The 20,943-nt window shown below is 50.8% G+C and overlaps 1 protein-coding gene across 1 annotated transcript; it reads left to right on the top strand.

Moving 5' to 3' along the window:
- The first annotated feature begins 1,108 nt into the window (after positions 1–1,108).
- Positions 1,109–19,534, top strand: GASK1A (golgi associated kinase 1A). The gene is made up of 5 exons (XM_009086377.4): positions 1,109–1,523; positions 11,679–12,503; positions 15,953–16,075; positions 16,350–16,453; positions 16,982–19,534. The coding sequence occupies exons 1-5, from the start codon at positions 1,521–1,523 to the stop codon at positions 17,190–17,192; spliced, it is 1,266 nt and encodes a 421-aa protein (XP_009084625.2). The 5' UTR covers positions 1,109–1,520; the 3' UTR covers positions 17,193–19,534.
- Positions 19,535–20,943: the final 1,409 nt, after the last annotated feature.

The raw sequence follows: 20,943 nt of genomic DNA, 5'->3' as shown, positions 1-20,943 counted from the left end.
GGCCCAGTCCTCTCAGCCTCATCCTCTTCTCTTTTTAGACCCCCATATCTTCATTATAGCTGACAACAGCCTGTACTGCGCCTTTATTCAGATTTTTAAAAAATACAAATATCAGTAAAGAACAATCCTGATCAATCTGGTTTTTTTTAATGGTTTTCTGGAGGAGGTAGCTGCACATGTCAGGGAGCTGGAAAGCCCCCACACCTGAGACAGAGGGTTTCCTCCTGTCCCCAAGCTGGGCTGGTTGGGGCTGAAGCTGGGGAGGGGCTGCAGGAGTCAGCAGTGTCACCTGCCATGGTGAGGCACTGATGGGTTTTGCTTGGCCACAGGCCAGAGCTGGAAGGGGAAAGTTTTATGAAAAAGAAATGCTTTTCAGCCTGGCAGCTGTCTGTGTATCCTGCCTGGCCATGGAGTGCGCTTGGAACACACTGCTTTCCAAAGCAATGCCTCCAGAGCCTCTTCTCCCAGGGCCCTGAGAAAATGGCTCCTAGGATTCATCCTACACCAGGTGCTGGATGAGGGAGCTGCACTGGGCACTCCAGGGCTCAGCAAGCAGCAGTCTGCACAGCTGGGGGTGCTGAGGGTCCTCTTCCCCTGTGCCCCTCTCCTGGCTGCCTGCAAAGCACTGTGTGCCCCAGAAAAACAGGGGCCTGAGCACCCTAAACATGGGTTTAATGCATTAATGCCTTTTAAGCAGATAAGAAATCTTCTCCCAGGTCTGTGTCCACTCCAGGCACTGATGTGGCACAACTTTTTGCTGGACCATTCCTGAGAGGCAAAGAAATGTTAAAAAAGACCTGCAAAGAGCATTTTCTTGACCACTCATGTGCAGACCTCTGGTTTGCTTTCCTGGCTCTGGGGTCTCTGTGGCCCCTGGGGCTCCACTGGTCCCTCTATTTGGCTGGCACTGGAGTCACTGGGAACAAACGGGCTTGGGAGGAGCATGTGCATCTTCATCTCCTTCTGGCTCAAATTTGCCCTTGCTATTGAAAAAAAAAAAAAAAAAAGCCTGCAGAAAAGCAGCAAGAAGGGCTTTTATTGTGAAAAAGAGACTTTTCAAATGCCTGTTCCCCCCTTCCCAGCCTCTCCACTCCCCTCCTCACAGGGAGGTGGGTCTGGGATGAGGCAGAGTTTGAAAACTCACAGCTGAACTTTGAAGGGTGTCCTCCCGCCCAGGGGGGAGCGGCGGCACCCGCTGGGGAGTGGTGACAGGAGCCCTGCAGCCCCTGCAATGCGGGGCTGGGCAGCAGGGACTGTGGGCAGCCCGGAGGGGCACCCCTGGGTGACAGCCCCCGCCTGGGATTGATGACCTGGGGAGAGGAAGCAGGCTCATTAGTTGCTGGATAATTTTTTATAAAAGTTTTTTTTTTTTTTTTAAATTTTTTTTTTGTGTGTTCTGTGTGGGTTCCTGGTGTGGTATGGAAGTGCCACAGGCGGCCGGCACCCGGCTCAGGACCGTGTGCCGTGTCGCCCAGAGAAGCACATGAGGAGGAGCGCGTCGGCTGCTGCTGCTGTGAGACATGGTAGGATTTAGGGGTCTCCTTGCTGAGCTGATGGTGGGAAGCAACGCTGGGTTTGCCCCATGGGATGTGAGGTATCCTGGATGTCTCTTGTGCCGGAGCGCTCGGAGGGTCAGAGCGCGGTGAGCCAAGCAAGGCGGAGAGCGGCCGTAGCACTGCTCTGTCCTTAAAAGCATTGGGATGGACCGAGCAGATTGCAGGAATGCTCTAGGGATGGGCAGAGCAGATTGTCAGGATGCTCCTGAGGGCAGTGCCTGGGGCTGCTGTAGCTAAAGCCCTGCTGTCAGCCAGGGAGGTGATTTCACTCCCTCAGCCAAAACCATCCTCTTTTGAGCGGCCAGGTGGCACCGCTTCAGGCAGCCAGCAGCGTGGGGAGCAGCAGCCGAGGGCAGACAGGGATCACGGCGAGCCACTCTGTGCTTTCTGCTTGGTCCTGACAAAGCACAGCACTTCCATCAAAAAGCCACGAAATCGGCCAGTTTGGCATGGGAAAACTTCACCTCCCTCCCAAGAAATGCTGTGCTTCCCCAGCATAAGAAGATTTATCCACATCTGTAGCATGCTCCAAACCATGTCATCTACTTTTAGTGCTCTAGTTTGGAACCTCCCTTGGCAGACCCATCTGAGCAAGCACAAGTCAGCTGAGCTGGGATGGTCCCTCATGCCCCATTACCCCTGCCCTACCAGGGAGTTTGCACTGGGGGAAACTCATGCAAACTCATGCCAGGGAGTTTGCACTGGGGCAGAGCGCTCTGTCCCTGCTTCATCAGCTCAGCCCTTGCCAAGCTTGTGTTGGGCAGGGATTGCAAACCTGTGATGGATGAGCTGAGGAGATGCTTGGTGCTGCTGCCAGAAACTGGTCATTTGTGTCACTGAGGCATTTTTATGTCCTCGAGAGTGTGCTGATGAGTCAGAGCATCTCTGGGGACAGTGCTGCTGTGCCAGCCTTCACTGGAGTGTGTTTGTGTACAGGGATCACTAGTGCCATGCTTTACACTTTCCATCCTGCAGTTTGCATAGGCTGCTTTGGGTTTCTTAATTAATGAACTTCAGCAGCAGGAAAAAATTGCAAGGCTGGGGCTCATGTCACCCATTTTGGGTTTGGAGATAACTCCTCCCTGTGAAAGGGAAAAGCAAGGCAACTGTCCCCATACCAGCCTTTTGTCTGCACTAACATTTTTCTGTACAAGCCTTCACTGTGAAGCCGCCTGTACAGCTTTTCAAAGCCAGGTACGTGGTGTGGTCTCCCATGTGAGAGTGGGGTATTCACTTTTTGCCAAGATTTCCATTTTGCCTTGGCAAAGGAAGGTCTGCTTCTGCAGTCCTTTCCCCTTTGTGAGCTCCTGCACTGACTGCTTTGATTTTACCTGTAATCTGGGTTTGCTCTGGGCACCTGCAAGCAGGGCAGTGGTGGTCATGAGGAATAAATCCAGGCTATGCCCCCAGCTGATCACCTCGTTACTTCGTTTGCGGCAAAACCCCAAACAAAATGCTCGAGATGGTTTTTGACTCCTTTCAAAACCGCCAGGAGGGTGCCCCCTTGCAGAAAGCCAGAGGGATGGCAGCTGTGAGCTCTGTGTTGGTATGGAGAGCAGGCTTGCTCTTGTTGGATCCGGCCGCCGCTCACGCCCGACCTGCCGCAGCAGAGAGGGCTGGGGGATGACTGCACTACAGAAACATCTTCTTTCTTCTGGCTTCAAAATCTGCCAGAGAGTAGTTTCCAGTTGCTGCTGTTTGCCTAGTATGAGGCACTCTAAATACGAGGGGCTGATTACACTGTGCTAATCCTCTGGCATAGATTCCAAATGCCTCAATTACCCCTTATTTTGCAATGGTCAGTAACTCCAACCCACCTGCAGCTACCTGCCCTGCCCTGAAGGAAAAGCCCTTTTCTGTGAGCCTGGCTGCACCAACACTTACACTGCATTTGCTCTGGTTGCTCACCCCATGGGTTTTGCTAGGAGAAGAAGCAGGCTGGGAGTGGCTGCCAGCAGCCTTTGCCCAGGATGGGGTCTGCAGGACACAGGCAGCATTCAGAGCCAAGTGGCAAGCAGTTTTCTTTCCCTTTTTTTCTCTTTTAACTGTAATGGCTTAACAGGAGGAAAATAGGGTTGCCTCTCTGCAGCTGAGGCCGGGGCTGGTATGAACAATTCTGTTTTGAAGAAAGCCCACAGGGCTGAAAGGCCCCGCTGTCCTCCTCCTGCTCCCTCCCCTTTGGAATCCCACGAATGCACTTTTCTGCTCTCCAGGAAGGGGAAAAACCTGACAGTCAGCTCAGGGAAACCCAACTGTCTGACTTGGGCAACCTCCACTGAAACTCCAACGAGGGAATCCAGTGCTACTCCTTGCCAACACCCCAAAGAGGGTTTTGTGAGCCCCCATTGGGCACCAAGCAAGATTTCCTGTTCCCTGGTGCTGGTCCACCAGTTAGAAAAGAAAACTGAAAATAAGTGGATCAAAATCCCTCCTTCTCAAAATACAGGAAAAACATGACCCCTGATAAAAAAAATAAAACCGAACCAAATGCCAAAATGTGGGACAGTTTTAGCAGCATTCCAGGCAGTCACAAGCAGGATTAGCAAACTCATCAAGAGGAGGAGGAGGAGGAGGAAATAAATGTGATTTTATTGTAATGTATTCCTCCCCATATTAAATACAGCCCAGAACACGTTGCAAGACAGACATGGCTTTGCAGCACCTCTGCCCTTTGCCTCTGATATGTGCAGAGGAGCTGCAGCAGCACAGCCCCTCTGGGGATGCCAAACAGAGCTGGTGAGCAGCCCAGAGGTGCAGCAAGAGAAGGGTGAGGGGAATCATGAGGAAGGGAATCCATGGCTCCCAGATTCCAGTTCTTACGTCCCTGGGTTTGGACATCCCAAAAGAGTCAGCTCCTAAGTATGGTCTGTGGCTGGAACCTGCTGAGGAGCAGGACCATCAGCTCCAGAATGCCGCAGGAACAAAGCACATTCTTCTTCCCCAGAAGAAACTCAGGGCTGGAGGCAGTTTGTGTGTGGGACTTGAAGGGAAGGAGTCCAGCCCATGGGCCAGGGGCTGCTGCCCTCCTCCAGAGCATCCCCCATCCAAGTCCTCAGAAACAAAGGCAAGACTGTTCAAAATGAGTGGGGCATGAGGCACAGATGTTGCACAAAGGCAAGCCACATCTGTTTCACTGGGGAAGGGGCCCCCTGCTTGCTGCTTCAGCAGGCAGATGGGAAAACTGCTCTGAAAACTTACAGAGCTGAGTGCAGCATGCTGGCTGGGAAACTGGGACGAGGGGAGGGGGAAAAGGGAAACCCGGCAGGAGCCTGCACGGCAGTGGTGGAGGGAGGGAGCAACAGCCTCCCAAAACTGCTACTTTCCCTCCTTGATGTCCCTGCCAGGAATTTCTAGGTTGTGCTGCTCTCATGTAAGTGTGAGGGTTAGAGGAATGAGCAGAGAGAGAGGAGGGAAGATGAGGAGGACCTCCCTTGTCCCCTGAGGATAGTAGGACAGTCATGCATTCAGGGCTGCCCAGGTCCTCACTGTCCCCTGTGAACATGGGATGCTGTTTCAGGTCCTCAGTGATCTGCATGATTTGGGTGCAGGTTGATATCACTTTCAGTGGTGAAAAGTAAGGGAGATGTTTGCACATGCAAATGACAGCAGACCTGTGCATCTCAGTGATGTGTTCTGAAAGACTTCCATCAATCTCTTGGGAGATGTGTCTCCAAGAAGTAGAAGATCCAGATAAGTGCGAGAGTCTGCAGTAAAAGTCTTAACTCTGAACTTATATAGGAGAAAGATAAGGCATCTGAAAGCTTTTAGTTTGCTTACTTTGAGCAGAAGAAGTGTGGCATCCTGGAGACTGTTTATTTTTGTGGTGCTTTGTGGTGACTTCTGGGATTAAACCAGAGTGGTCCTGAGCTGTACATAGCACCAGGATGAAAAACTCCCTGTCCATCCCGCACAGAACTGAGTATTAACTGTCTGCAAGCTGAGATTTACACAGTGGGAGTGAGGAGAATTATGAATCTTTCCTTTTGCTCAGTAAAAATCACATTATTTGGGGGTAAGGACAATGTCATCACAGGACAAGCAAGTCCCTGCTGTTACCCTGCAGAGCTTTAGTCCACACCAGGTGCAGGACGAGGTGTGTCCCCTCTGAGTCCCCCCAAGCAACAGCCCTGACCTTGAGTGCATCAGCTGCACCCCATGGTGTGGTGTCCTCCAGCCAGGTGCTGGCCATGTTTCCTTCAAGGTGTGTCCTCTGTCTCCTGCTTCAGCTCTTCCTTCTTCAGAGATACTGAGCAGGACATTTGGGATGCTGGGAATCTTGCCACTCTTGTAAGTTGCTTCTGGAGAGGTCAAGGAGTTTACAAGCCTATGTTTCTGCTGTACTTCTTTGGTGCATATCTCAACTGGGAGCAGACAGTGCAATGGGAATAGCATTGTTAAACAGAGCACTTTGCAGCTCTGGCTGAAGATTTTGTTCAAAATGGTCCTTTGGATGGTGGATGTGTGAGAAGGGGCTGTGCTTAGCCTATGGCTGAGCAGAGAAGAACCTCCAGGGCAAGGAGCCTCCCAAAAACTGGAAGTAGTCACTCTGGGTGAGAGGTTTAGAGCAAGAAACAGGACATTTCATCCTGGGAAGCAAAAAGGTTGAGGAGCTGATGCAGGGCCTGGAGCCAAGGACACAGCAGGTTATTAGTAGAGAGAGGCTGTGGAGCTTGAAGGTTTCCAGGTTTTTGTAATTTGCTGCCCCAAGGCCATAGTGATAACTGGGAAGAGCTGTGAAGGCAACATTATTTGAGAAGTTAAAGGTGGTGTGTTGGCACCATCCCTTTGAAGTCTGTGCTCAGACTGAACAGGGCCAACACTGTTTGATCCATTTATGCTGCTGCCAGAGTGCTGTCCTCTGCTAGTGCAAAGCTCGCTTGTCTTGCACTTAGACTATAAATGATCCCAGAAACTTTGCAGACTGTCCAAAATTTAGTGAAGTACAGCATGTTTTAAGATTTCATCCCAGGCAATTTAACTTGGTCATTTTCTGGTTTGGTTTTGGACATGTTGGTGGGGAGGTTTGTGTGTCAGCTCTGAGGACTTTGCTGACTCTGCAGGGAAGGACCCAGCACCATGTGGTGATGTGTCACATTTCCAGCTCCCCACCTTCAGCTGACCCAGTGTTTGCTGTGACTCTGTTTCATAGGCTTTATGGGAGCAGTCCCCCTTCCCACCTTCTCAGTGCCTGGCTTGAGCTTCCCAAGCGACTTGTGTGGAAGTGGGGCTGGAGGAGCACCTTGAGCAGACGGGCATGGCCTACCTGCCACATCCCTGTCCTGGAGCCAAGCAGGATGGTCTTCAGGGTGTCTGCAGAAATGCAGTGGGGCATGGTTCTTCCCCCTGGAAGGGCATTTTTGAGGGAAAAAGCCTTCATCTCTGGGGGGAAAAACCCAGATACAAAGCTGATGTGGGTCTGCTAGGAATTGCAGCCCTTTTGATGGATCATGAGGACAAATGAAGGGCTGTCTTATTCTTCATGCCCCATGGCCATGTGGGTGCAGGCGAGTGTTGGTGGAGCTGTCCCCATGTGCTAGGGGACCACAGCAGACCTGCCCTCCTGAGGAGCCACTCTGAGCCAGAACTACCTTTGGGACTGGCAATCATCATTTAATAGCAGTCTTTAAATTCCCACTCTGCCAGCCATCTATCTTCCCTGAGCAGGATAATATAGGAAGGCATTTATGCACTTGAATGATGGGCCATGGATGCTGCCAAGCATTTCCTTCTGCTCAGACTTGCCCAGAGTCACTCTGGGGATGAAAAGGTTTTGTCTCCTTCCATGTCCTCTGCATGCTTAGAGGTCTCTAGCCCACATGCCATGCCCTTAACAAAGAAAGAAAACCTCCTGCACAATAAGAAGAGGAAGAGGCTGATCCAATCCCAGGTCTGATGGATGTGCCCGCTCTCCCATTGCACCAGGGGCTGCTGTGAGCACCACGTGTGGGTGCAAGGCTCTGGAGACATTCCCAGAGATGGGGGGCAGGCAGAGGAGGTTTCCCACTTGTTTTTCAAGCAGTCTTTGTTAAAGCTGGTCACGGCAGGCTGCACCTCCTGCTGCCCAGGCGGTTTTGCGGTTCATTGGGCGGGCAGCGAGCGCGGGGCTGGGAGGGTGAGCAGAGCCCTGTGTGCTGCACCCCCTGTGCAGAGTGCACCCCGCTCAGTGTGCACCCAGAGAAATGCACGGGCCTGCCTTTAACATGCTTTTGCCTTTGGCAAAGTCCTCTGAGCCTGGGAGTCTAGGGCAGGCAGGTGGCCAAGAGTGACATGGCCATGGCTGAGCCATCCGGGCTCCTTTGGGCACCTCTTTGGGACAGTGGGATTCACTGCTGAAGGTGTCTTGCAGTGCCAGTGCAGGGGCAGGAGGACTCTTTTGCATGCCAGAGGAAAGAAGGAATCAATCCAGTTTTCAACAGCCACGTATTTCCGTGTCGTCTTTCTAGTCTCAGGGCTGTTTCTTGCATTCTTGGATAATGAAGTTTGGGGTTTGTTTTTCTTTTCTTTCAAGCTCAACAAAGCCAATTTGACGCACTTTGAAAATAAATTGAAAACAGGCTTCTCTGCTTCAAATTCTGCCAAGGTTCAAGTGTCCTGGGAATACAATGTCAAGGATAGCCCTCCCCCACCTCACCCCCAACTAGACTTAGAAAATTTTATCTCCTAGCATCAAAGCTGCACAACTCTCTGCTGTGCCTTCAGAGCCTGGGCTGTGCTGTATGTCCCTCTGATGAGTGAGAATATATATTATTTACTTATGGCATCCTGGAACAAGTAGTACCTCTCTTAAGCCTTTTTATGGATTTAGTCTGCTGGGAAAAGGACCTTATTTCTGGCAAAGACATGCTGTACTGTCAGTATGTCAGCCTGGCAAAGCAGAGCTGTACGTATGGTTTGCATTTCAAGCTGAATCGAAGCCACAGCTTAAACTGCAGCATTTTTTTACAGCATAGGCTCAGAGAAAGACTCTTTGGAACAGTATTTACCCAGGGCTTGTAAATACAAGTATTATTTCTGCAATGTTTTATCACCTAGGTTATTATTAAATTTGCATTCTCAACTACCAGAAATAACAAAGAAACTGTACTTGCACCTTTTTTGTTTCTTTTTGTTGTTGATGTGGCAGGGAAATGGCGCTGGGGAAGGGAGTCTGCGCTGGCCCTTGCCCAACTTCACAGCCGAGGGTTTGGAGTTCAGGGTGGGAAAGCAATGGGGCTCCAACTTGTGATGCCCAAACCCAAGTTCACTGACGAGGAAGACAAAGTGGGTTTGGACAATAATGATTCCTTAACCACTTGGACTGTAAACTCACTTGACATTAAAAACCCAGCAATCATTGCCATCCATTTGGCATACTCTGTTCTCTGGCTGTGGGTTAAAAAGGATTTTTCCTGCAGTGCTTTGAAGATTCTCCATGTGGCTCCCACATGCATTCTTCCCCAGGATACTGGAAGTTTTGGCAGACAGGCTTTTTAGATACCCAGAGAAGGTATAAGCTACCAGAGGATTATTATCAGCTGGATAACAAAAACAATTCCCCTGAAAATCCTCTGTGCTAAAGAAAAGGGTTACAGGGGTTTTGGTGCGAGTGGGATGGGCTGTGTTTCTCCAGAAGGGTGGGACAGGAGAGGTACTGGGAAAACATGCCCAAGAAAGCACAGATTGGGATAGTACTTGGCTCGATGCAGATAGGAATACTGAGATTTACAGTTAGCCCTATCCTTTGGGATTGATGCCATAGATATCACTGCTGTTAATTCAGCATACTTTGAGGCCAGAGGAACAGACTGTGAGGCACTTACAGTGATGATTAGAAAGGAGTGTGGGTATCAGGATACCAGCATCAGCCCTTTATATGCCACAGAGTTACTTTACTGTAGTTAAACTAGGATTTCGACATTGCACCTCCCCTAAACTCTTGCTTGGAAGGCCAGACATGGATTGCAGGTGTTTGGGAAAGAATATGCATCTGCACTCTGCAGAACTTGCTTGAAATCCGGGGCATGAAGGTTTTGAATAGCTGAGCTTGGGTGCTGCCTGTGTCACTTGGTGTTGGCTGTGGTTCCACATCAAATCATTATCCCATTCAAGTGGGAGAGAGCTGGGATCATGACCAGCCTCTTGACTGAAGTCCTGCTGCCCCTCAGGGTGCTTAGGGGTGCTCATGCTCATCCCCCCACCAGAGAGGCACCTAAGACTATGATTTAGCCATGTAGTTTGATGCCTGGGACAGTTAATGCCAAGACTTGAATAACCCTGCTGGTGATCTAGGACAGGACATCCCTCTCTGGACAGTCTCACCCTGGACTAGGTCCTTTCCACTCTGGGAAGAGATAAAGCAGAGGTCCCCTGGCAGGGCCCAAAGACCTGTACCAGGCAGCCCCAGGTTCCTGGCAGAGAGTGGTATAAATCCTGTCTGAAAAAGAGCATTCAGCCCAGCAGATATATTTTGCTGCACTACATTGTGTTTCTGGGAGAGAAGCAATTAAGTGGGAGCTATAAAGCTGAATCACTCCAAGTGCACCATCAATAGCTCTTATAAACTGCATTAAATCTGCTCAGTCCTTGAAAGGGAGGCATGGAAGGAACACCCCTTTGGTTGGGGCAGGTGAGCCAGTGGCTCCTCTTACCCACCTCAGCTGATGCAGTGTCTTTGCAAGGGATGTGGCTCTCACCAGGGGGCTGCCTGAAGCAGTCTCCCCAAGCTGAGGACATGAAACCTGATGAATTTTAGGTCAGTGCTGTGTCAGCTCATATGCTCATGCACTGGAGTTGCCTGGGGCAGGAGTTGTGCTGGTGGTGCGTCCCTGTGGTCACTGGGAGCCTGTGGTCCTAAAAGCTTCACAGCTGGAAATGCTTTTGCTTGCCCAGCTGCTTTCTGGAAGTAATTTTGGCTGCTGGCTCTCACCTCCCCATCTTTTTAGCTCTTTTTTTCAAGCTTTTCCTCTTATAAACAGTCTCTTATCCCTTCTTTGGCAATATATTGTCCTGCTGTGTTTGCCATGGATAGGCTCGTGCTTCCAAAATAAATAATTGGAAAAAAATGTATCCACTTGACCATCTCCTTGACTTCCAATGTGGGTTTGAGCTGCTTGGAAATGCCTGTTGAAAGCAGAGAAATGGTGCCAAGGTGCTTTTTGTGGCTCCTGCCTCCTGAAGTGTGTGAGGCTGCCCAAACCCGAGTGAAGGAGGCATGGGTGCAGCATGGTCCAGGGACTGGATTGGCTTGGAGAATGTTTGCCATCTGCCAGGAATGGGGCCTCCACAGCTTATCTGAGCAACCTGTTCCAATGCCTCAACACTCTCACAGGGGAGAATTTTTTCCTAATATCTAATCCAAACCTCTCTTTCAAAGTCCTTCTCCCTTGTTCTGTCACTCCACATCCTCGTAAAAAATTCCTCTCCAGCTCTCTTGTGGGCTCCTTTAGGCACAGAAAGGTGCTGTAAGTTCTTCCCAGAGCCTTCTCTTCTCCAGTCTGAATAACCCTGGTTCTCTCAGCCTGTCTTCCTGGAGAGATGTTCCAGCCCACCAGGAGTTTGCACCCTTTTAAACATAGCCAGTCACAGGTCCTGACTGACACTTGGAGCTGCCGTGCTATTGCTGGATACAGTGATGGGCAGAGCTCCAGAGGCCTTGTCTCAGCACACATTGAGATATCCACCTTATGGGTTCAGCGTGCAACCAGAATAGGAACCACCGGCAGTGCCCAGAGTAAGGTCTGAAAAATAAAACCTCTTAGGAACTGGAAAATGTTCACATCTAGAGAGGAATTTGCTCTAGTGTTTTGGTTTTTTTTTGTTTTTTTTTTTTTTTTCCTCTTCATTTCTGGGGTCTTTGGAACGAAAATTATTGACCATGACAAATTCATTGCCCATAAAGCCATCCTGTACCTCAGTGCTGCAGATATGGCAGCCTCTGGGTGGGGAGTGAGCCCCTGCTCTGATTTGCTTCTGAAGGGACTGCAGCTAATTTCTGGCACAAGTCAAGGCACCCTGCTGCCACAGTGGAACACCTCTTGCAGGGATCACACAAGCAGAGGGGCTGCTTCTCCAGAGCAAGCCCTATCGAGGGCTCTGCCTGCAGTGACACTCCAGCGCCATTCTGTCCCCTTTCTGTCCCCGCAGGCCCAGCGACCCTGGCGAAGGACGGGGATGAAGCCCCCAGCCCCAGCGGCTGTCGGGGCTCTGCTGGCCCTGGCCCTGCTGGCTCTCATCCACCTGCCCCCACCCCCGGAGCACTCCCTGCTCCCGCTGCCGGCCTCGGCCCCCCCAGGGCCCCCGAGGGAGGTGGCTGCCCCCCTCTCTGGAGGACAAGCCCACAGAAGAAGGGCCGCCATGCCCCGCGCTCGCCTGCAGCAGGAGCAGGGCCCTGGCCGGGGCAGAAGGCGGCGGGGGCTGGAGAGGGACGCTGCCCCTTGGCTCTCTGCTGACGACCTCCAGAAGATGTGGCTGCTGTCCAGCGGGCAGGTGGTCTCCAAAACCCGCGTCCCCGCCCACGGGCAAATCATGCGAGTGAGGCTGCGCGCCGTGGGGGATGCCAAGGGAGATGCCGAGGGGGATGTCTTGCCTGGCAGCCCGGAAGGAGACTGCCAGGATGGGCGCTGTGGGCTCATCAAGCGCCCCGGGGATCTGTACGAGGTGCTGGCCTTCCACCTGGACAGGGTGCTGGGGCTGAACCGCAGCCTGCCCGCCGTGGCCCGGCGCTTCAGCAGCCGCCTCCTGCCCTACAGCTACACCGATGGCACCCTGCGGCCCATCATCTGGTGGGCTCCTGACCTGCAGCACCTGGAGGATGCCAACAATGACCAGAACTCCTGTGCCCTGGGATGGCTGCAGTACCAGGAGATGCTGCAGCCCCACAGACCGATGCCTGTGTCCAGGGACGCTCCCTGCTCCAGCATCCCACACAGCGAGTGGAGCCGCCTGGCCCTCTTTGACTTTCTTCTCCAGGTAGGGCTGTGGTGGTTGAGGCCACCTGTCCCATCAGCTGTGGCACCCGGGTCACCCTGCACCTGCACCTCTATTGTCTGACCATGGTCTCCTGTTCTGCAGGGTCACATCAGGTGTGGTTTCTTGGGATGTATTTTCACTCTTCAGCTGATGGGGAGCAGCAGAACTTGGTGCAGAAGCACTTTGGCCTGAGTATGGCCCATGTTTGGCACTTGCCAGGCAGGTTGTGGTGAGTCTGTCCTCACGTGGGAGAGCTTACTGCTTTTTATTTTGTGCTGGCAGAGGCTTGAGACATCCCAAGGGACATCCCTAGGGCATCCCTAGGGATAAGCAGCATGTCTGTCACCAGCCCCATCGCATCCAAACTCAGGGATGTGCTGCAGGCATTGGAAATAAGGAGCCATGCTTTGGACAGCACTGCCTTCCTCCTCCTCAGCGTTAATAGCACTTAATCTTCTGTCTGGAAAATCATACCCTGCTGCTACGAGGGATTACAACAGTATCCCAGAGAGTTATCAGGTCTTGGAGAGCAGCTGTGAGGAGGCAAAAGTGATTTCTGTGGAGAAAAAGAAAGCCTGTTTAGGCACCTGGGGGCTGGTTATCAGACAAAACTTCCTGAAAGGACAAGTATTAATACAAATAAAAAAGGGAAGAAAGAAAAAAAAACCAAAACTACTAAAATATATTTTCCTTATTGTTTCTCTTTTTTTACAATTATGGCTGGCAGAGGTGGAACTGTTCTGGCTGGACTTGAAAATATTTTAGCTGAAACATCAAGAGAAATGAGAAGATTAACCAATCCCCTTCCCTTGCAAAAGACTGATGAGTGCAGTGGAAAGGCTGAGACTGCAGGAGAAAGTATCTCGTTCTAAGGAGAGTTCCTCCTCAAGGGCTGAATCAGTGCAATGATATTTTCAAGAGCAATCCACAGGTTCTCCTTACTAATTCTAAGGAATTCCTCCCATGCAGAGCAAGTCGCATAAAGGTAAAGAGGGCATTATAGAAGTGGAGTAGCATCTTTCAGAAATGGCTTTAGCATCTTCCACCCTTGCTGGGGACAGAGAAGTTGGTGAGATTTGAGCCCTGTTGTACATTGGCACTGAAATCTTGGTAGTTTTCTTCAATTTCTCTCATGATTTGGCTTCTTCTGTGTTAATTTCTCTTGGTATTTGCCATAAGGGAACCCCGCATTGTGTGCAAAGTTTTACTGGGGCAAAATGCCAAGCCTGGTGGAAAAGGGGCAGCTGCTGATGGCTTTGTTCTGCACTTAAAGACAGCCAAATCCAAATCAACTCTGCAGCCACATTCCTGCCCTGGGACACCCTCTTCCCAGCCAGGGGGAGAGCAAGGAAAATTTCCATAGGGGAAGCCATCCCAGGCTGAATCATAACTGGAAAAACGTGGGCATCAAGGGGATGCCCCAGGATGGGCATAAGAGGGGCTGAAGGTGAGCTTCTGGTAGTGTTTGAGCTTGGCTGGAAGAAGGTGTGGCTCACGTATTTGTGTCCTAGCAATAATACCAAAATTCACATGAATTAGAGCTGTTTAGGCTCTGGAAAGAAAAAATTAATACCAAAAAATCAGGGGAGGGCCATGGGAGGGAGGGCTTGTCAGCATGTCAGGGCATTCTCAGCATCTCCACAGCCATCTGGTCCCTCTCCTGGGGCTCCACTTGGACACCAGATCTGGCTCCACCTCACACCTCAGCACCAATCACGAGTTCAGCACCAGCCCACCTTGGTTTCACAGGTGCTCGTGGGTGGGTGAGGGGAGTGCTGAGCCTATTTAATGTCTCTGTAAGTTCTCTCAGGTTGTCTTCACCTTCTGTGCAGCCTGCAAAACAACAGAGCAGGTGAGAGAAACTGGTGTGCTGAGCTCTCCAGCAGGCAGACCGAGGAGATGCGAGGAGGAAATGTGATATTTCTTCTGTTTCCATGTGTTCTGTGACAAGAGGCTCGAGCACTTTTTCACCAAAGTGTCTCCCAGTGGAGAAATACTGACCTGAGTTCTTCATTAAACCTAAGAAAACAGAGTGGTTTGAGAGGCTCCAGTGTGTGACTAATCCTTCTTTTCAAAGGGTTATGAATGGAATGGCCATGGAGATCACAATTTGTGTTTCCCTGCAGCATCTTTTCCAGTTCTTGGTCAGTGTTTGAGTTCAGACTGAACTCTATGTCAAAGCACAGCCTGTAATTGGTAACTTGTGCTAATTACCAGGGCGAAGGGAATAGGCAGTCTCTGTGGGTCCCTTGGCTTCTGTCTCATTGTCACCTGTAGATCCCTTCTGGATCACCTGAGACCTGCTCCAGCCCTCCCAGTGGCTCCAGGAGCCTCTCTGCACCCCGAGCCCTGCCTCCTGGGCTGGCACCAGCAATGCTGAGCAAATCAGTGAGTCGGGCATTTTCATGCTGCAAAAAGAAAATACATTTATTTTGTACTTTATACATATTTTTATATATCTCATATATATTTAAAGGAGCATATATATACATGGGGTTTTTTTGTAAACAGGCCTTGGGATCGGGAGGAGGTGAGGCAGCTCCCCTACAGGGTCATGTCAACACACAGCCATGGGGAGGTCTGTTGACAGCCAAGGTCCTGTCTGCCCCACAAATCACCCCAGAGGATGTACCAGCTGCTTCTGACAAAGCTGAGGAAGCTCCATAAATACTGAGGCCAGGTCTGGCCTCAGTATTTATGTATTTTAAAAGCCCTTCATTCCTCCAAGGGTGTGGTTGAAACACTGGAAGTTGTCAGGCAGCTCCAGGGTTTCTGCAGAGAACTGGGATGGGAAGCAAGAGGTTTGACAGCCTGGACAACATGGAGCCTTAGCAGCACCTGCAAATGATTAAACACAAATGTAGTTGAAACAAGTCACTGTGGCCCAACTTAAATGTCAGGCATGCTCTGCTCTGTATGTACAGACGGCTTTTTCCCTTGCCGATACTTTTCCATTCATCTTTCCATTGAGAGCTGCTCAGGTTACCTTAGGGATGGATGAAAGGTTGCATATGTGACAGGAACCAGATGAAACCGTCATACGGGGCACCAGGACTTGGAAAAATAAATTATTTTTGAGGTTACAGACTCTAGGTTTCCTTGGGTGCTTTGTTGGTTTCTTAATTCATTCGTCATCGTGTATGTCTTCATTTCAGCTGGAAGCACAGCCCCTTCAGTCTGTGCAGGTACAGAATGTGGAGGTACCAGATGTCTGAACTCAATCAGAAAAGCCTGTCACCATCACCTTTTTCATCACCTTCTTCATGACAAAGGGGTTTGGCATGTGTGCTTCCATTCCTCTCACTCACCACTGTGTGCAGCTTTTCCATTGCACGTCTCCTGAGGATCCCTAGAAATGTTTCATTTTCCTCTGTAAAAGAACAACTCACAACAGGACCTCCCCATCCCAGGCACATGTCCCTGTTAAGGTCCCCCAAAATCTCCTGCAGGTTCATGACCGCCTGGACCGCTACTGCTGTGGGTTTCAGCCTGATCCCTCTGAGCCCTGCATGGAGGAGATGCTCCATGAGAAGTGCCGAAATCCAGCAGAGCTGCTCCTGGTCCACATCCTGGTTTGTCTCCCTGCTGTCTAAGAGCTGCTCTGGGGCTAACATGGAGGTGCTTGGGAGGCACTTGCAGGGCTGAGGTGGTAGCAAAGGGAATGTAGGTCCCATGGTGATGCTGGGTCCCTGCTGGGAGGTATGGCCAGGTGTGGAGGGATATAGACATTGGCATCTGCTTTTCCCCAAATACTCTCAGGCTTTCTCACTGCATTAAAAAGCAGCCTAAACCTCCACACTGGTGACTCTGCAGTGGGTGAACTTCTCCTTGTCATCCTGCTGGCAGGTCCGGAGGAGTGCACCGTCCCGCCTGGTGTTCATCGACAACGCGGGCAGGCCACAGCACCCTGAGGAGAAGCTCAACTTCAGGCTCCTGCAAGGCATAGACAGGTAGGATTGTGCACGTGCTGAGCAAGGGCTGAGCTTGCACACAGGGCATGTCCAGCAGCCCTTTGTGCTCACCTTCTTGCTGCTTCTGGCCTCCCTGATGTGGCATCCCTCCGAATGGGGATGGATGTTCTGGATGTCCCCAGAGCAGGGTGGGTGGCTAGGCTCTCAAAAACATTCCACATGCTCCTGCCCTGAAACTAACTCTTTGTTCTGCTCTGGGTGGCTGATGGCAGGCTCCAAACCCTATTTCCCCTCTTTAATCAGCAGCTGCACAAAAATAATGAATAATCAGGTATTTCAACATTTCTTGCACCATTGCCCATGAGGCATTTTGGCATGCTAGGGGCCTCTTGATTTGGAATTTGTTTGGGTCTGATGGAGCTATCCTGCATGCTCACCATGGGTAGAGTTAGGCAGAAGGCTTGTCCTGCATGAGCATTTCCTCTTGAAGCATCGTTGCTCCAGTGCTCTGCTTCTCAGCCTTCCCTGGATAACCCCTTCTCTCCCTGTCTCTGCTCCTCCCTGCAGCTTCCCAGCGGCGGCGGTGGCCACGCTGCGGTCGGGCAGATTGCAGAGCCTGCTGCTGCAGTCCCTGCGCCTGGACCGGGAGCTCTGGGAGAGCCAGGGGGGCGCCGAGGGGCTGAGACCCCTGCTCCAGACCATTGACAGGCGGGCACAGATCCTGCTGCGCCACATCCAGGAGCACAACCTGACAGTGTTCGAGGACTCACCGCGCTGAGCCGCCCTCGGGCTGGCTCACAGTGCCCGTCCTGCACATCCCAGCAGCTGTGGATGTGCCTCATGCCCTTGGCATGGACATCATGAGGCTCCACGCTGATGCTTGGCTCTCCACAAGGTGTTTCCCCTCACCTTGTAGGATGACCTGGAGAAGCAGATGGAACCACAGGGAGCAGGAAGGATGGGGAGGAGATGTCTCCTAAGACAACCCATGACTGCTTGAGAAAGGCAACAGTCATCAAGTTATGGTCTCAGCATGGATTTTCAAAGGGAGGGCACATCCCTGAGGTTTTTTGGGTGCCTTTACTCACACACACAGAAACGCACAAACAGCAACTATGAAAACTGGAGTCTTGAACAGTTGGACAGCTGACAGGGACCCTAGAAAGAGTTAAAGAAGCTGCGGAAGAAGTCACAGGCAGCCTTTCCATGGCTTGTACTGGGCTTTTTGATGAGGCCTTTGCTATTTCCAAAACATCCTGGACAGAGAGGCAGGGGGAAAGCAGAAGGGAGCTCTAAGTGGATTAAACAAAGACAAGACACTAGAGCTGAGCTCTGCCTTTCTCTCTGCAGAAGAGTGATATGTGCCTGGAAGTGAGTGTGAGCCACTGCCTGGAGCTGAGACAAGGCAGGACCTTGAAGCTCAGCAGCACTGGACAGCAGCTGCCCTCACATAGCCTGTGGTACTATCCCCAGGGAGACCCACGTGCTGTGTGCCATGTGCCATAGTCCATGCACGTGCCCTGGTGGGCCTGGGCTGCTGCCAATGCTTTCAATGTCGGATTTGAAGATTTAAATATCTTGTTCACTCTTTGTCTTCACTGTCAGGGGATTAAAGGCAAAACTACCCCACTTCTAAAAAACACTCCTGGCTGCTCTCCTGGGCATGACTGCATGTAACTCTTCCCCAGGCTTGCAGAAATATGTTTTAACAAAAATGCCAAGCTATTTTAGCAGAAGGCAGTCGAGTGCAAAATGCTTTCTGAGCATGCTGGCACCTCCGGCAGAGCCCATCCTGTTCCTGTCACCCCTCAGGTTCTTTCCCAGAAGCCCATTCTGATGAAGCACAGCAGCATCCCAGCTAGGCAGGTCCTCAAGCGTCAGGGCTGAGAGAAAATTCAAAATCAAAATGAACAGGAGGAAAAGAGATGCAGGGATGGGCTCCATCAGTCCCTGCAGTGTGTTTCCCAGCTGAGGCATGCAGTCAGTGTTTGCCTGGAGCAGTCAGTTCCTGGCCTGTGGGTTTATGGTTTGCCACCAGAAGGCTTTTTAAAGGCCTCCATTTCTCCAGTGCTACAGGCAGACCATCCATTGCTTCAGGCACTCCAATTCACTTGTGCCTTTGGCAAGTCTCAGTGAGACTGGCATAGGTACCCAGCTGCACCATGGTACAGCTGCCCCATTGCAATAGGTTTGGAGAACACGGCCACCCATGCAGTGGGAGAGGAAAAGCTGGGTGTGGATACCTTCCCTGCTCCATCTTTCCCAGCTCTATGTCAGTTTGAGGAGATGCTTTAACACAAATGCTGATAAGCGCAGGCAATTGCCTTTTTTCCCCTTTTCCCTCTGCTGAAGAGAGGGTGAAGCGAGACGTGGGTGACATGAATCAACAAGCAAGCACAAGTGCTCTCAGGAAGCATCAGCACTCAGCATCACAGGCACAGCAGCATGCAAAGTGCCATCAGCTTGTTCCTGGAGTCCTGCCCTCCAATTAGTCAGGGAGGGCCTTTCCCCCAGCACTCTCTCCACCCTGTGAATTATCACCCTATTTGCTGTGCCATGAGATGGATGACAGTCATGGAAACCCTGCTAAAGCCTGAATCATGAGGATTTATTACTGGGAGGTGAGCTTAGCTTGTGAGCTTGAAAGAGAGCAAAATAACTCATCCTGGGTCCTATGAAAAGCCATACCCGGGCATGGCTGTGTAGGAGTACAGGATACTAAATGTAACAAAATTAAATTCAAAAAATATGCTGGGAAAAAAAGTGAGGTAACAAGAGCATTAGTTACGACGTACAGCATCAGTCAGAGTCTTGCTTTATCTCATTGAAGTGAGAAATTTCATCAAAGGAGAGGTTTTCATCCATGTAAGCCAAGTTCTCAGCAAGAATCAAGAGACAGGTGGGGCTCTGCACAGTGGCCAAAGCTGTGGACATTGCTGAGCTGGACCAGTAGCTTTTGCCTTGCCTCTAATTGCATCTGCTCTACCTTAACATTGCACAAGGTAGTGAGGTTTTTTTGCATTTCTTTAGCTGTAATGTGAGTTTGCTGGCTAAACACATGTGGGAGCATCTGTAAGCAGTTATACATGTGAATAAAAATCCCTCATGATTTAACAAAGAGCCATGTATGGATAAATGAGAGAAGCAAAAGCCAAGATCTTGCTGAGACTGATCATTAGTCTTCTTTAATTAGTCCATTTTTCCATGGGCTTGCCTATGTAACCAGCACAGGCTCTGAACTGCAGTCATGGCTGTTCAGAGGGATCCTGTGCCCTGCTTGTGTCAGCCTTTACCCTGTCCTGTTGGGTTCAGTTTGCTCCAGCTATCAGCGTGTCGTATTTCCTGTGACAAACTTACTGTTGTGGTTGTAACTACTTTATAGCTGGAAATATTCCTGTGGGGCCATGCTTGACCAACTAGATTTCATCTGAGCAGGGATGCTGTTTCACCAAATTTTACTGCACATCATCATAGATCGTGTTGGGGTGTGGTCACAAAAAAAGGTGGCCCAAGCTGGCTGTAGGATGGCTTTGTCTTTAGGAAGGCAGCAACAGCTAAGCAAGGGAAAAACCAGTGGAGAGACAAGAGCTCCTTGACAGGGGGGATCCATGCAGCACCCTCCTGCTCACCCTTGGCACCTTGGAATGTGCTTGGAACAGCTTTTGGGAGCACGGGCACGGAGTTCCACTGGGAGGGAACAGCTTCATCCCGCAGTGATTCGAGCGACACGAGCCATGTTTCACAGCTCTCTGGCTGTGCACAGCCTTTCAGCTGGCAGGAAATAGGGCTGGGAGTGGGAAGGCAGGGCCAGATTGACCCCAACCTGCCGAGGACACACACTCACACGTGCAGACACACACAGTGTCACTGCTCCTGTTCAGCCTGACCTTAGCCCCCAAAGCTGGTGATCCCTGGCACCTCCAGCAGCCTGCTCCAGTGCTTTGCTGGCCTCACCCTCCATAAACTAAATGCCCATTTGCTGCACTTAAGGGCCATTCCTTGAGCTGGACACAGGACACTAAGTAGTCTATTCTGCAGCCCTGTGTGGACCTCACAGAGCAGCCCCAGCACTCACTGAACCCATCCCGTGGCTAGGGGTGACACCAGTGGGGTGGACTTGGGGGTGAGATGATGACCCACTCTTGTGTTTCCTTTCCCTTAAGGGTGGGTTGTCACAGGTGACACTCAGAGTCCCCACAGGGTGCTCTGCAAAACCCACCCAAGCATCCTCGTGCTGCACAGGGGAAGCGTGGGCTGACTTCTGCCTGACAGGCACGAGCTAGCAAGTAAATCCAAATTCATTGTTAAATCTCTGTATATAAAAATAATCTAGCTTTTAGAAAGCAATTTATTTATTCTTTCAGTACTTACTTAAATATTTATGCGAAAAAGGGGAAAAAAAGTCTGCTCTGACATAGGATTATTGTTGTAGCAATGGTCTTTGAGATTAATGGAAGTAAATTAGCCTGATGTTTTATTTACACCCAGAAAAGCAATAGATAAACTCTCCTTGTGATGGATTTTCTTCA

Source organism: Serinus canaria, chromosome 2 (assembly GCF_022539315.1).
Source record: "Serinus canaria isolate serCan28SL12 chromosome 2, serCan2020, whole genome shotgun sequence".
Lineage (NCBI taxonomy): Eukaryota > Metazoa > Chordata > Aves > Passeriformes > Fringillidae > Serinus > Serinus canaria.
This window is presented reverse-complemented; position numbering and strand designations above follow the sequence as displayed.

What these genes read in the sequence shown, in the direction of transcription:
- GASK1A (XM_009086377.4), top strand. An exon ending in TCTTTGACTTTCTTCTCCAG is followed by an intron (nt 12,504 to 15,952) that starts GTAGGGCTGTGG and finishes AATCTCCTGCAG; the next exon opens with GTTCATGACCGCCTGGACCG. An exon ending in TGCTCCTGGTCCACATCCTG is followed by an intron (nt 16,076 to 16,349) that starts GTTTGTCTCCCT and finishes TCCTGCTGGCAG; the next exon opens with GTCCGGAGGAGTGCACCGTC.